General features: G+C 37.8%; 1 protein-coding gene across 1 annotated transcript in view; it reads right to left on the reverse strand.

Annotated features, from left to right (window-relative positions):
• The window catches only part of LOC102833997 (disintegrin and metalloproteinase domain-containing protein 5-like), a 229,701-nt gene that overhangs the window by 200,097 nt on the left and 17,341 nt on the right, over positions 1 to 12,263 (reverse strand). The window contains exon 8 of the mRNA XM_006859993.1: positions 9,294 to 9,375. Coding sequence (XP_006860055.1) covers positions 9,294 to 9,375 — 82 coding nt within the window. The remainder of the gene's footprint in view (positions 1 to 9,293; positions 9,376 to 12,263) is intronic.

Below are 12,263 nucleotides of genomic sequence, written 5' to 3' on the forward strand. Positions count from 1 at the left end.
AAAAAAAAAAAAAAGAATTGTCTTCATCTTGGATTCTCTCTCTTCCCTTATTCTTTCTTGCTCACTCTGGGATATCCCAGATTCTATGTCATGAGGCAGAACTGTAGAGAGGCCCAAATGGCTGAGCCTGGAAAGACATTTTCTGAGATCTATCAACTATCACTCTGTGGAAAGACACGATGGAAAAGCTCCATATTATCAGTCAAAACAAGTTCAGGTGCAGATTGTAAAACAGACTATCAATTGCTCATATGCAAATTCAAACTGAAGCTGAAGAAAATGAAAACAAGAACATGAGAGCAAAAATATGACCTTGAATATACCCCACCTAAATTTAGAGATCATCTGAAGAACAGATTTGATGCATTAGACACTAATGACTGAAGACTAGAAGAGTTGTGGGATGACATCCAGAACATTATATAGGAGGAAAGCAAAAATTCATTAAGAAGATAAGAGAGAAGGAAAAGATCGAAATGGATGTCAGACGAGACACTGAAATTTGCTCTCCAGTGTAGAGACGGCTAAAGCAAATGGAAGAAATGAGGAGGTATAAGACATGAACAGAAAATTTTAAAGGTCATCTCAAGAAGACAAAGTCAAATATTTTAATGAAATGTGCAAACATGTGGAGTCAGAAAACCAAAAAGGAAGTACATGCTCAGCATTTCTTAAGCTCAGGGAACTGAAGAAAAAATTCAAGACTCGACTTTCATTATTGAAGGATTCCCTGGGAAAATTATTGAATGATGCAGAAAGCATCAAAAGAATATGGAAGGAATACACAGACTCAGTGTACCAAAAGGAAATGGTTGATGTTCAACCATTTCAAGAGGTAGCATATGACAAAGAACCAATGATATTAAAGGAAGAAGTCCAAGGTACATTGAAGGAATTGGCAAAGAACAAGGTACCAGGAATTGATGGAATAAAAATTGAAAGCTTTCAAGAAAGTGAAGCAGCACAGGAGGCACTCACTCATCTCTACCAAGAAATTTGGAAGACAACTATCTGGCCAACTTATTGGAAAAGATCCATATTTGTACCCATTCCAAAAAGAGATGACCCAACGGAATGCGGAAATCATTGGACAATATCTCTGATATTCCACGTGAGTAAAGTTTTACTAAAGGTAATACAGAAATGGCTGCAAACATACATTGACAGAGAACTTCCAGAGGTTCAAGCCAGATTCAGAAGAGGCCGTGTAATGAGGGCTATCACTGCTAATGTGCGATGTATCTTGGCTGAAAGCAGAGAATACCAGAAAGATGTTTACCAGTGCTTTATTGACTATGCAAAGGCTTTTGATTGTGTGGATCATGACAAGCTATGGACAACATTGTGAAGTATGAGTATTCCAGAACACTTAATTGTGCTCATGAGGAATATATACATGGACCAAAAGGCAGTTGTTCAAGCAGTACATGGCAACACCGAATGGTTTAACATTAAGAAAGGTGTGTGGCAGGGGTGTATTCTTTCATCATATTTATTAAATCGGTATGCTGAGCTAAGAATTCGAGAAGCTGTGTTATATGAAGAAAAACATGGCATCAAGATTGGAGAAAGATTCATTAACAACCTGCAATATGCAGATGATGATACAACCTTGCTTGCTGAAAGTGAAGAGGACTTAAAATTCTGACTGATGAAGGTCAAAGACCACAGCCTTCAATATGGATTGCATCTGGATATAAAGAAAACAAAGATCTTCACCACTGGACCAATAAACAGCATTCTTGTCAATGGAGAAAAGATCGAAGTTGTCAAGAATTTCATTCTTTTTCGATCAACTTAAAACACTCACGGAAACAGTAGGCAAGAAATCAAATGACATATTGCATTTGGCAAATCTGCTGCAGAAGACTTTTTTAAAGTGTTGAAGAGCAAAGATGTCAGATTGAGGACTAAGGTGGACCTGACCCAAGCCATGGTATTTTCAAAAACCTCATATGCATGTGAAAGCTGGACAGTGAATAAGGAAGACTGTAGAAGAATTATTGCTTTTGAGTTACAGTGTTGGAAGAGAACATTGAAAGTACCATGGGCTGCTAAATGAACCAACAGAACTGTGTTGGAAGAAGTACAGAAAGAGTGCTCCTTGGAGACCAGGATGGCCAAACTTCATCGCTCATACTTCAGACATATTGTCAGAAGGGACCAGTCGCTAGAAAAGGATATCATGTTTGGTAAGGTAGAGAGAGGGTCAGAGAAAAAGAGGTGATTGTCAATATGGCAGCACCAATGGTCAAGTGTGGCAACAATTGTGAGGTTGGCCCAGGACTGGGCAGTGTTTTGTTCTGTTGTGCATAGAGTTGCTATGAGTCAGTACTGACTCAATAGCACCTAACAATAACAACAACATCAACTGCCACATGAGTAAGCCTCGAAGCAGTTTGTCCTCAAGTCAAGTCTTGAGATGACCACATTACTGGATGAAAGTTTAACTCAGTCTTTTAAGAAACCATGAGTCTGAGCTACCCACCATGCTGCTCCTGGATTCCTAACCTACAGAATTGTATTGTTTTCAGCTTCTAAGTATTTGTTTACACAGAAATAGATAACTAAAATATACTAAATGTATAGTGTTATTCTCCTTTTCTATACTTCCTTTTAAAAGACTGGGGCCTGAACAGCTTGAGAACAGTCACTAAGGCACTACTATTGGTCTATCCCTGTCCAGAGCAAAGAAAAGTGAAGGAAATTAAAGATATATGTAAATAATAGTCCAAAGGACTAATTGACAATGCAAAACCTCAACTTCTGTTATCCTGAAATCAGAACTATATGAAATGTGGCTACTACAGCTGACTGCTCTGAAAGGGATTGCAGTAGAGGTCTTGAATAAAATGGGAGAGAAATGTAGAACAAAATTCAAAATCAGAAAAATAATAAAGCTTAGTTAACTGGCAATGATGGGCGAGAACCCTAAGACTATAGGCCTCAGACACCCTTCTAGCATGAAACTTACCTCTATGGCTCCACTTTTAGTCAACTAATAGAATGACCTATAAGGTGAACAATAACAACAAGAAGACATGAACTCCTTAGAACAATCAACCATATGAAATCAAAAGGACAGCATTTGCCCAATAGAAAAGAAGAAAGAATGAAAATAGTGAACTCAGGAAAGAAATTGGAGTGCTGTTGCATTGTGGGACTGATGTGCAAAATTTCTGAATGGAAAACCAACTTGCTCTGTAGCCTTTCACTCAAATCACAACAAAAAGTTAAAAAATAAAGTACTGCTCAGAAGACAACTAAAGACTAGCATATGCTGCTGCTGCTGCTACTACATACCACCAAGTTGGTTCTGAATCATAGCAATCCTATATAGAATTTTTGAGGCTGTCAAACATTATGGGAGCACAAGGTTCTTCTTTCTCCCAGAGTAGCTGGTAGATTTCTAATTGCTGACCTTGTGGTTAGCAGCCCAACACAGAGCCACTTACATGTTCTTTAAAAGTGGTATATAAGTGGGAGGAAAAAACTTTAATTACTGACATAAACATTTTTTGAATTATCATTTTAAAGTGAGGGAAGATGGGAAGATGCTTAGATTATTAATTCAAGCTTTACATGTCTTATAGACCACTACTTTGAATATTTAGTACTTCAATGAAAGGTTAATCAATTCCACCACCATGTGGTGAAGTAATTTGACCCCCTACAAAATACAAAAACACAGCCATGCCATTGAAGAAAATTGATTGACCTTATAAACCATTTTTAAATTGCTGGGAGTGTAAAAGGCCTTTGAGGGAATGAGAGAGAGTGAGAGAAAGAAAGAGAAGAAGGCAATGATCCAAGAGAAGAAGGCAATGATCCAAGGAGTACTTTTTAAATGTCCTATGGTACTGCAGAATAAGCATTGGACAGCTAACCACAACAACAGTTTGGAGAATGAATTAAAAATGAGAATATGAAAGAACACAGACTGTAAAGCATCAAGGAATGCCAAAATAATTAAACAATAATTTTCAAACAAAACAGATACTGTTAAGTTGCTATTGCTGCTAGATGCCGTCTACTTGGTGTTGACTTATAGCAACCCTACATACAATCGAATGAAACACCTGTGCCATTTCACAAACTTAGCTATGCTTGAGCCATTGTTATTGCCACCATGTCAGGCCATCTTGTTAAGGATCTTCCTCTTTTTCTCTGATATGGTATGCTTCTCGAGGGACTGGTCTTTCCTCACAACATATTCAAAACACAAGAGATGAAGTTTCACTATCCTCATTTCTAAGGAGTTTTCTGGCTCTCCGTCTTCCAAAACAGGTATATTGTTTCTTCTGGCAGGCCATGATACTTTCACTATTCTTTGCCAACACCATAATTCAAATGCATCAATTCTTCTCAGGTCTTCCTCATTTATTGTCCACCTTTCATGGCTTGGTTCAAGTACATCTTAGTCCTCAAAGTGACATCTTCAGTCTTGAACACTTTAAAAAGGTATTTTGCAGCATATTTGCCTAATGCAATATATCATTTGGTTTGGGGGACATTGTTTGTGAGTCCAAGTGAAATGAAATCCTTGACAATGTAATCTTTTCTCCATCTATCATGATGTTGTTTATTGCTCCAGTTATGATGATGTTTGTATTCTTTACATTTAAGTGCAATGCATACTGAAGGCTACAGATTTTGATCGTCATCAGAAATTATTTTAATTCCTCTTCCTTTCCAGCAAGGAAAATTGTGTCATGTGACTATTACAGGTTGTTAATGAGATTTCCTCCAATCCTGATGAATATAAAATGACTTCTCCAATTATTTGCTCAGCATACAGACTGAATAAGTACAGCGAAAGGATATAACCCTGATGCACACCTTCCCTGATTTTAAGCCATTCAGTCATCCTTATCCTATTCTAATGCCTGCCTCTTGGTAAACACACACATTTCTCATGAGCACAATGAAGTATTCTAGAATTCCCATTCTTCACAGTGTTGTCCATAGTTTGTCATGGTCCACGCAGTTGAATGCCTTTGCATAGTCATTAAAGCACAACTATACAGATTTCTGGTATTCTCTGCTTGCAGTCAAGATCCAGCTGACATCAGCAATGAAATTCCTCATTCCACATACTCTTCTGAATTGGGCTTGAATTTCCGGCAGCTCCTTATCAATATACTTCTACAACCAGTTTTAAATTATCTTCAGCAAAATTTTGCTTATATGTGATACTAATGATATTTTTCAATTTACATTTTCTGTTACAATAAAGTATAATTCAGTCTCTATCAAAGAGATAGAGAAGGGGGACAGAAAGATGGGAGACCAGGCAGAAAGTCTGTATGCACCGTCTTCAACAAAGGTAAGGAAAACCACATTGAACAGATACATAGTCCTAGAACTGAGCTTCAGATGAAGGGATAGAGAAGTGGACTGAATGCTGACTAGTAGACAGAGCTGAGCACATCCAGCAAAAATAGTTGATATTGGTGACCTATGCCTGCCAACCAGATGATGCACAACCATCTTGAGCTTTTGTAAGCAGCTTCAGAGACAAAGAAACAGTGGTGCTGCAGAAATATACTTGTGGCTCATGGAGATAAAAGGTACAATTCTTTTCTTGTTACTCACATTTCCCTGGTGACCAGAGGCGAGGCTGGTCCCCCTCCATGTACACTCCAGGGAAATTCCCTCCTTCCTGGAGGTCAGAGTTGCATGGAGGTGAACACCGAAATTGTGGACTCCAATAAAGGAATGAGAAGCTATCTGCATTGGCCACGTTCGGGTAGGCCCTGCTCCAAATCCACAGTCAGCCCTGGCCATCCCTGAACTAGCTCTCACTAGGAAAAACAACTGAACAGATGATTGGGGGTGGGGGGTGGCAGGGAGGAGCCAGGAGAGAGCTACTGGAGGTCTGTGCCAGCTAGCAGGCTGAGGCTGCAGTGTGGACTTCTTGAACTTTCATGGGCAAAAGGGCAGTAAGTGGTGCAGAGGCATAGTGCTTATTGATGTAAAGAAAAGGGCAAAATATATCTTTTCTTGTACCCTACATTACCCTGGTGACCAAAGCTATGGCTGCCATCTGTGTACACTCCCATGGAAACCCCTGCATTCTGGGCTGTCAAATTCACACCAAAATGTGTGTGAAGCTAACACAACCAGTCTTGAACTTGGAATCAGATGTAGCCTAATCCAGATCTGCAGGGCCAGCTCAGGCCAGTCTTGAACTAGGAGAAACCACCCTTAGCTACCCTCTATGATGAAAATATCCTGATTCCGCAGCTTCTTTGGGTTGTGCACAAACAACTTCCTGACAGGCAATACAGGAACTCCATCTAGGGTTGAGTGTTACCCTCTCATCCTTTACCCACCCAAGACAACATATATAATAATAATAATAATAATAATAATAATAATAATACATCATAACCTAGTGGGAGGCATAACATAGGGGTGCAAGGATGGTTCAATATTAGAAAACAAACAATGTAATCTACCATATAAATAAATCAAAGAAAAGAGCCACATGATCATATCAATTGATGCAGAAAAGGCAATTGACAAAATCCAACATCTAGTCCTGATTTAAAAAAAAAACACACACACTCAATAATTTAATTTTTTATAAAGAAAACATGTGTAAATTACTACAATTTGGTGAACTTGACCTATACTTATGAATGTAGTACCTTCAAATACCAACAAAGAAGAAAAATCTTCACAGCAAGGATCATTCTCATCCCCACTGTAAATAGGGTTGATAAGGATGGCTACCTAAAATGGGGGAGCTATAAAGGCACAAAGTGACTGGCTTACAAGTTTTCAAGAGGGAGTTTATTTTCAGAGTGTGTGGTAAGGTAGAATTCTCCAATGAGTGGTTTTCATCTTGTCTAGATGGGGCTGGTGAAAGGAGATGGGTTTAAGACTCTTAAGGTTCAATAGTGAGTAATTGTTATCATGACTGATTGAGAGTGTTGCAACTGTAAAGTTAGAGGTTTTATAGCAAAAAGGTTGGAGTGGTTCATCTTGCAGTCCAGGAGCAGAGGATCCTGGGGCCATCAAGGGAAAGGAGAGGGAGCAGAGTGTGGGACCCTATTCAGAGAAGCAGCAGCGCCAGAGAAGGAGGCAGAGATGATGACATGGAGAGATGGAGAGGCTGGGGACTCTAGACTTATGAAGGGAGAGGAGTGTGCTGGTGGCCTAGGGGATTGCAGAGTATGCCCTTTGGTTGTTGAATGATTGTATATTCCTCAGTGTTTTGGTGCACATCCAAAAAAAAACACTACAGAGGGAATAGAAGCAAATACTATTGAATGATGACACATGGAGGGGATTGTAATCACTACAATGAGACAAAGTGTGGTGGATGAATGTATAACTGATGTTCTCCCATGTAAACTATCACTCAATTCACAATAAAAACTTAAAAAAAAAAAAAATTCAACAAAGTGTTTCCCCTTGAATGGAAAATTATTTTGCTCGGATAATCCATCAACTGTCATGGAAGCAGCAGTCAAGAAATCAAATAATATATTTCATTAGGCAAATATGCTGCAGAAGACACCTTTAAAGTGTTGAAGAGCAAAGATGTCAATTTGAGGACTAAGGTTCACCCGACCCAAGCCATGGTATTTTCAATAACCCCATATGCTTGTGAAAGTGGGACAGTCAATAAAGAAAATAGTAGAATAATTGATGCATTTGAGTTATCTTGTTGGAGGAGAATATTAAAAGTACCATGGACTGCCAAAAGAACCAACATATCTGTGTTGGAAGAAGTATAGCCAGAGTGCTCCTTGGAAGCCAGGATGGCCAAATTTCATCTCTAATACTTTGGACATATTATCAGTAGGGGCCAGTCATTGAAGAAGGATATCATGTTTGGTATAGTGGAGGGTCAGAGAGAAAGAGGAAGGCACCCAATGTGATGGATTGGCACAATGGCAGCAGCAATGGGCTCAGGCATAGCAATGATTGTGAGATTGACCCAGGGCCAGGCAGTGTTTTGTTTTGTTGTGCATACGGTTGCTATGAGTCAGTACTGTCTGAAGAATGAGTGAGAGGAGTGGGAAGAGAGATTTTTTGAGTGACACTTTTCAGATGTTTGTCTGTGAAGACATTAAAAGACATTCTTCAGTAATTCAGGATACTTTCACAGTTATTAGACTCTTTTACAAGAATGATAATAATTTTTGTTATTTATATGTAGGTTAAAGAAATATGGAATCTTGGTATGGCACTTTGGGATAAAACACTGGACTGCTAGGTCAGCAGTTGAAATTCACTAGACCATCCTTGGAAACCCTGTATAAGGTTGCTTTGAGTCAGAACTGACTCAATAGCACTTAACAACAACAAATAAAAGAAATACTGGGTAATGTTAAGAATCCAACCACTTGGGCTAGATTCAAATCACTAATTGTGTGAATTAGAAGACACCATTTTCAAGTATGATGCAGGTGGTAGTTTTGTGCCCCCAAGTTGTTTTTGACTCATAGCAATGCTGTATAGGGTTTCTGAGGCTGTAAATCTTTATGGGAGCAGAAAGTCTCATCTTTCTCCCTTGGAGCAACTGGTAGATTCAAATTGCTGACCTTACAGTTAAGCAACCCAGCTCATAATCCACTATGCTCCAGGGCTCCTTTCAAGTAGTCTATCAATTACAGATTAGTAAGTGTTGGTTTTATTATGAAAAACAATTATAGCATCAAAATTATGTTCATAAACCTTTCACAAGTAACCAATGTGATAAGGATGAATCTTTTTTATCACCTGATTCCATTTCCCCTGCTAGACACAATAGCAAAAATATGAGGATAAAAATCATAGTATAGAATAATATTTGAAACACTCACTAGTTTGTTATCCTCACTAAGTTTTAAATAACCTGGTTGAAGTAAGTTTATTCTCACTTACTCCAGAAAACATTAGATTATGAAAATCCCATTGCTGCTTCTTGCTTAAAGTAATCTATTCCTCCCAAATAATAAATAATTGAATGCAGTAATAAAATATTAAAAAGAGAAAAATAGATATCTAATAAAAATTCATAATGTACACACATTTTTAATTAGAAAATTTTATAATGAATAAATTTTATAATTAACATAAAGTTATACTAAATATAAAGATTAATGAATACCCCTGTTCAAAAGAATTAAACTTTTACTTATAACACTATGGGCAACTTGATTTTTAAGTATTCTATTTACTCTTAAATAAATTAAGTAATAGGTTTACTGATGTTTTAAAAAGTTAATATTTAAAATATTAATAAACATTTAATAAAATGGGAAAATTATAAGAGTAACTAGATAATAACTACATACCAAAGCAACTCCTTTGGCATAATCCAGGAGACACAATTTTCCAGGGTAAGTGGTTCCTATTAAACTAGTATAATTCCTGAAGCTAGGAAAAAAAACAAACAAACAATTTTCCTTATAAGTGTATCTTAGAGTGATACCATAAATACTAGTACTTTTCATTAATAGGAAATATTATTGAACAATTACTATGCCTTAAGCACTTCAAGGGGTTCTGGAGTGTCACTGTAGGGTAAGTACTGGATTGCTAACTGCAAGGTCAGAGGTTCAAATCCACCAACCGCTCCTCAGATGCCCTAGTCAGGTTCACTAAATTGGAACCGACTCAATGGCACTTGACAACAACAACAATAAGCACCTCAGACATCTGTCATTTTATTGTACTATGGTGACTTGTGTGTTGCTGTGATGCTGCAAGTTGTGCCGTGGTGTCTCAAATACTAGCAGGGTGACCTATGGTGGGCAGGTTTCAGCCAAGTGTCCAGACTAAGAATAGATAGGAAGAAAGACTAAGTGGACCAATTCTGAGAGATTAACAACTTAAATTCTTATGAATAGCAGCAAAGCATTATCATCAGAATACAGTGCTGAAAGATGACATGAACCCCTCAGGTTGGAAGACATTCAAAATATCACTGGGAAGAACTGCCTCCTCAAAATAGTTGTTGTTGTTGCTGTGTGCATCAAGTAGGTTCCAACTCAGAGCAAAACCATGGAGTGCCTAGTGAGTTTAAATCACCGACCTTGCAGCTAGCAGTACAGTGCTTATCCTACAGCATAACACCGATACTCCCTTCAAAGTAGAGTCAACCATAATGATGTGGATGAAGCAAAGCTTCGGGGACCTTCATTTGCTGATGGGTCATAACTCAAAATGATTAGAAACAGTTGCCAACATACATTAATAGTCAGAATGTGGAGTACAAAAAGTATGAAACTAGGAAAATTAGAAGTCATCAATATGAAACGGAATACATAAAGATCAATATCCTAGGAATCTGTGAGTTGAAATGAAAAGGTATTGGTCATTTTGAACAAAATAATCATAAGATTTACTATGCATGGGATGACAAATTATATATATATACACACACACACATATGGAGCTCTGGTAGCATAGTGGTTATGAATCGGGCTGCAAACTGCAAGGTCAGCAGTTCGAAACTACCAGCTGCTCCGCAGGAGAAAGATGAGGCTTTCTGTTCCCATAAGTAATTACAGTTCTTAGAAACCCTGTTCAAGGTCGCTATGGGTCGGATCTGACTCAACGGCACTTAACAACAACAACAACATACCCAGAATGTTCCTTAAAAGGGAAGATGGAAAGATGTGTCTCTCAGACATTGGATACTTTATCAGGAGGGACCAGTCTTTGGATACGGACATCATGCTTGGTAAAAGTGCAGGGCAAGTAAAAAAGAGAGAACCCCAGATGGATTGACACAATGGCTGCAGCAATGGGCTCAAACATAACAACTGTGAGGATGGTGCTGGACCAGGAAGTATTTCGTTCTGTTGGTACCAAATCAATGACACCTAAAACAACATAACAACATGGGCAAAATATTGAAGGATACAGGCAGCATCAAAAGAAGATGAAAAGAATACACAGAGTCATTGTATCAAAAACAGTTGGTCAACCATTCCAGAACACTTCATTGTGTTCATGTAGAACCTGCACATAGATCAAGTAGTAGTCATTAGAACAGAACTAGAGAACACTTCATGGTTTAAAATCAAGAAAGGTATTAATTGGCATTGTAACATTTTACTCTACTTATTCAATGTGTTAGCTGTGTAACCTCTTTCACCATATATATTTATTATGTTTTTTGAGCAAATAATTCTAGAAGCTGGACCATGAGGAAGAATATGGCATCAGAATTTAAGGAAGACTCATTAACAAGCTGATATGCAAATAACACAACCTTGCTTGCTGAAGCAAAGAGGATTTGAGGTAACTGCTAATAAAGATAAAGATGATAACCTTCAGTATGGATTATACCTCAGTGTACAGAAAACAAAAATTTTCACTACTTGACCAATAAATAACATCATGATAAATGGAGAAAAGACTGAAGTTGTCAGGAGTTTGTTTTACTTGGATCTATAATCAATGCTCATGAAAGCAGCAGTCAAGAAATCAAATTACGTATTGCATAGGACAAATTTGCTACAAAATCTGCTTCAAGCGTTAAACAGCAAACATGTGACTTTGAGAACTAAGGTGAATTTGACCTCATATGCATGTGAAAGCTAAACAATGAATAAATAAAACAGGAGGAAAACTGATGCATTTGAATTATGGTGTTGGTGAAAAATAGTGAAAGGACCATGGACTACCAGAAGAACAAACAAATCTGTCTTAGAAGTACAGTCAGAAGGGATGAAGACAAGGCTTATTATCCAGAGGGATCAGCCTTTAGAGAGAAACATCAGGTTTGGTAAAGTGCAGGATCAGTGAAAAAGATGAAGACCCTTCAAGGAGATGGAATGGCACAGTGGCAGCAACACTGAATTCAAACATAACAAACGTGAGGACAGCGCAGTAGCGGAGTGTTTCCTTCCATTATTCATAAGGGAGCTATGAATTGGAGTCAACTTGGTGGCACCTGACAACAACAAAGCACCATCTACTCTGAATTACATTATTTATGGGGGGTTTTCCCTAAATGCTTCAATGTTAAGAATAATTAATTATCCATTTGTAAATTCTGAATTTTATAAACATCAAGAAATATACTAGGGACAAGATCTAATAGCTTATGCAAAAGGTATTACATATAATACACTGGCTGTTATTCTTCTTCCTTCTACAGTTATAGCCCTGTGGCTCACTTATTAATTTCTTCACTAAATATAAATTAATTTTCCTATGCATCAGAGTCTGGACACTCTTATAATTGAATATATTTATTTTATTAGGAGATTATAAAAAGAATTGTTGTTGTCAGGTGCCATCGAGTCGGAACC

The sequence above is a fragment of the Chrysochloris asiatica genome, unplaced genomic scaffold, assembly GCF_000296735.1.
Source record: "Chrysochloris asiatica unplaced genomic scaffold, ChrAsi1.0 scaffold00035, whole genome shotgun sequence".
In the NCBI taxonomy this organism is placed as follows: domain Eukaryota; kingdom Metazoa; phylum Chordata; class Mammalia; order Afrosoricida; family Chrysochloridae; genus Chrysochloris; species Chrysochloris asiatica.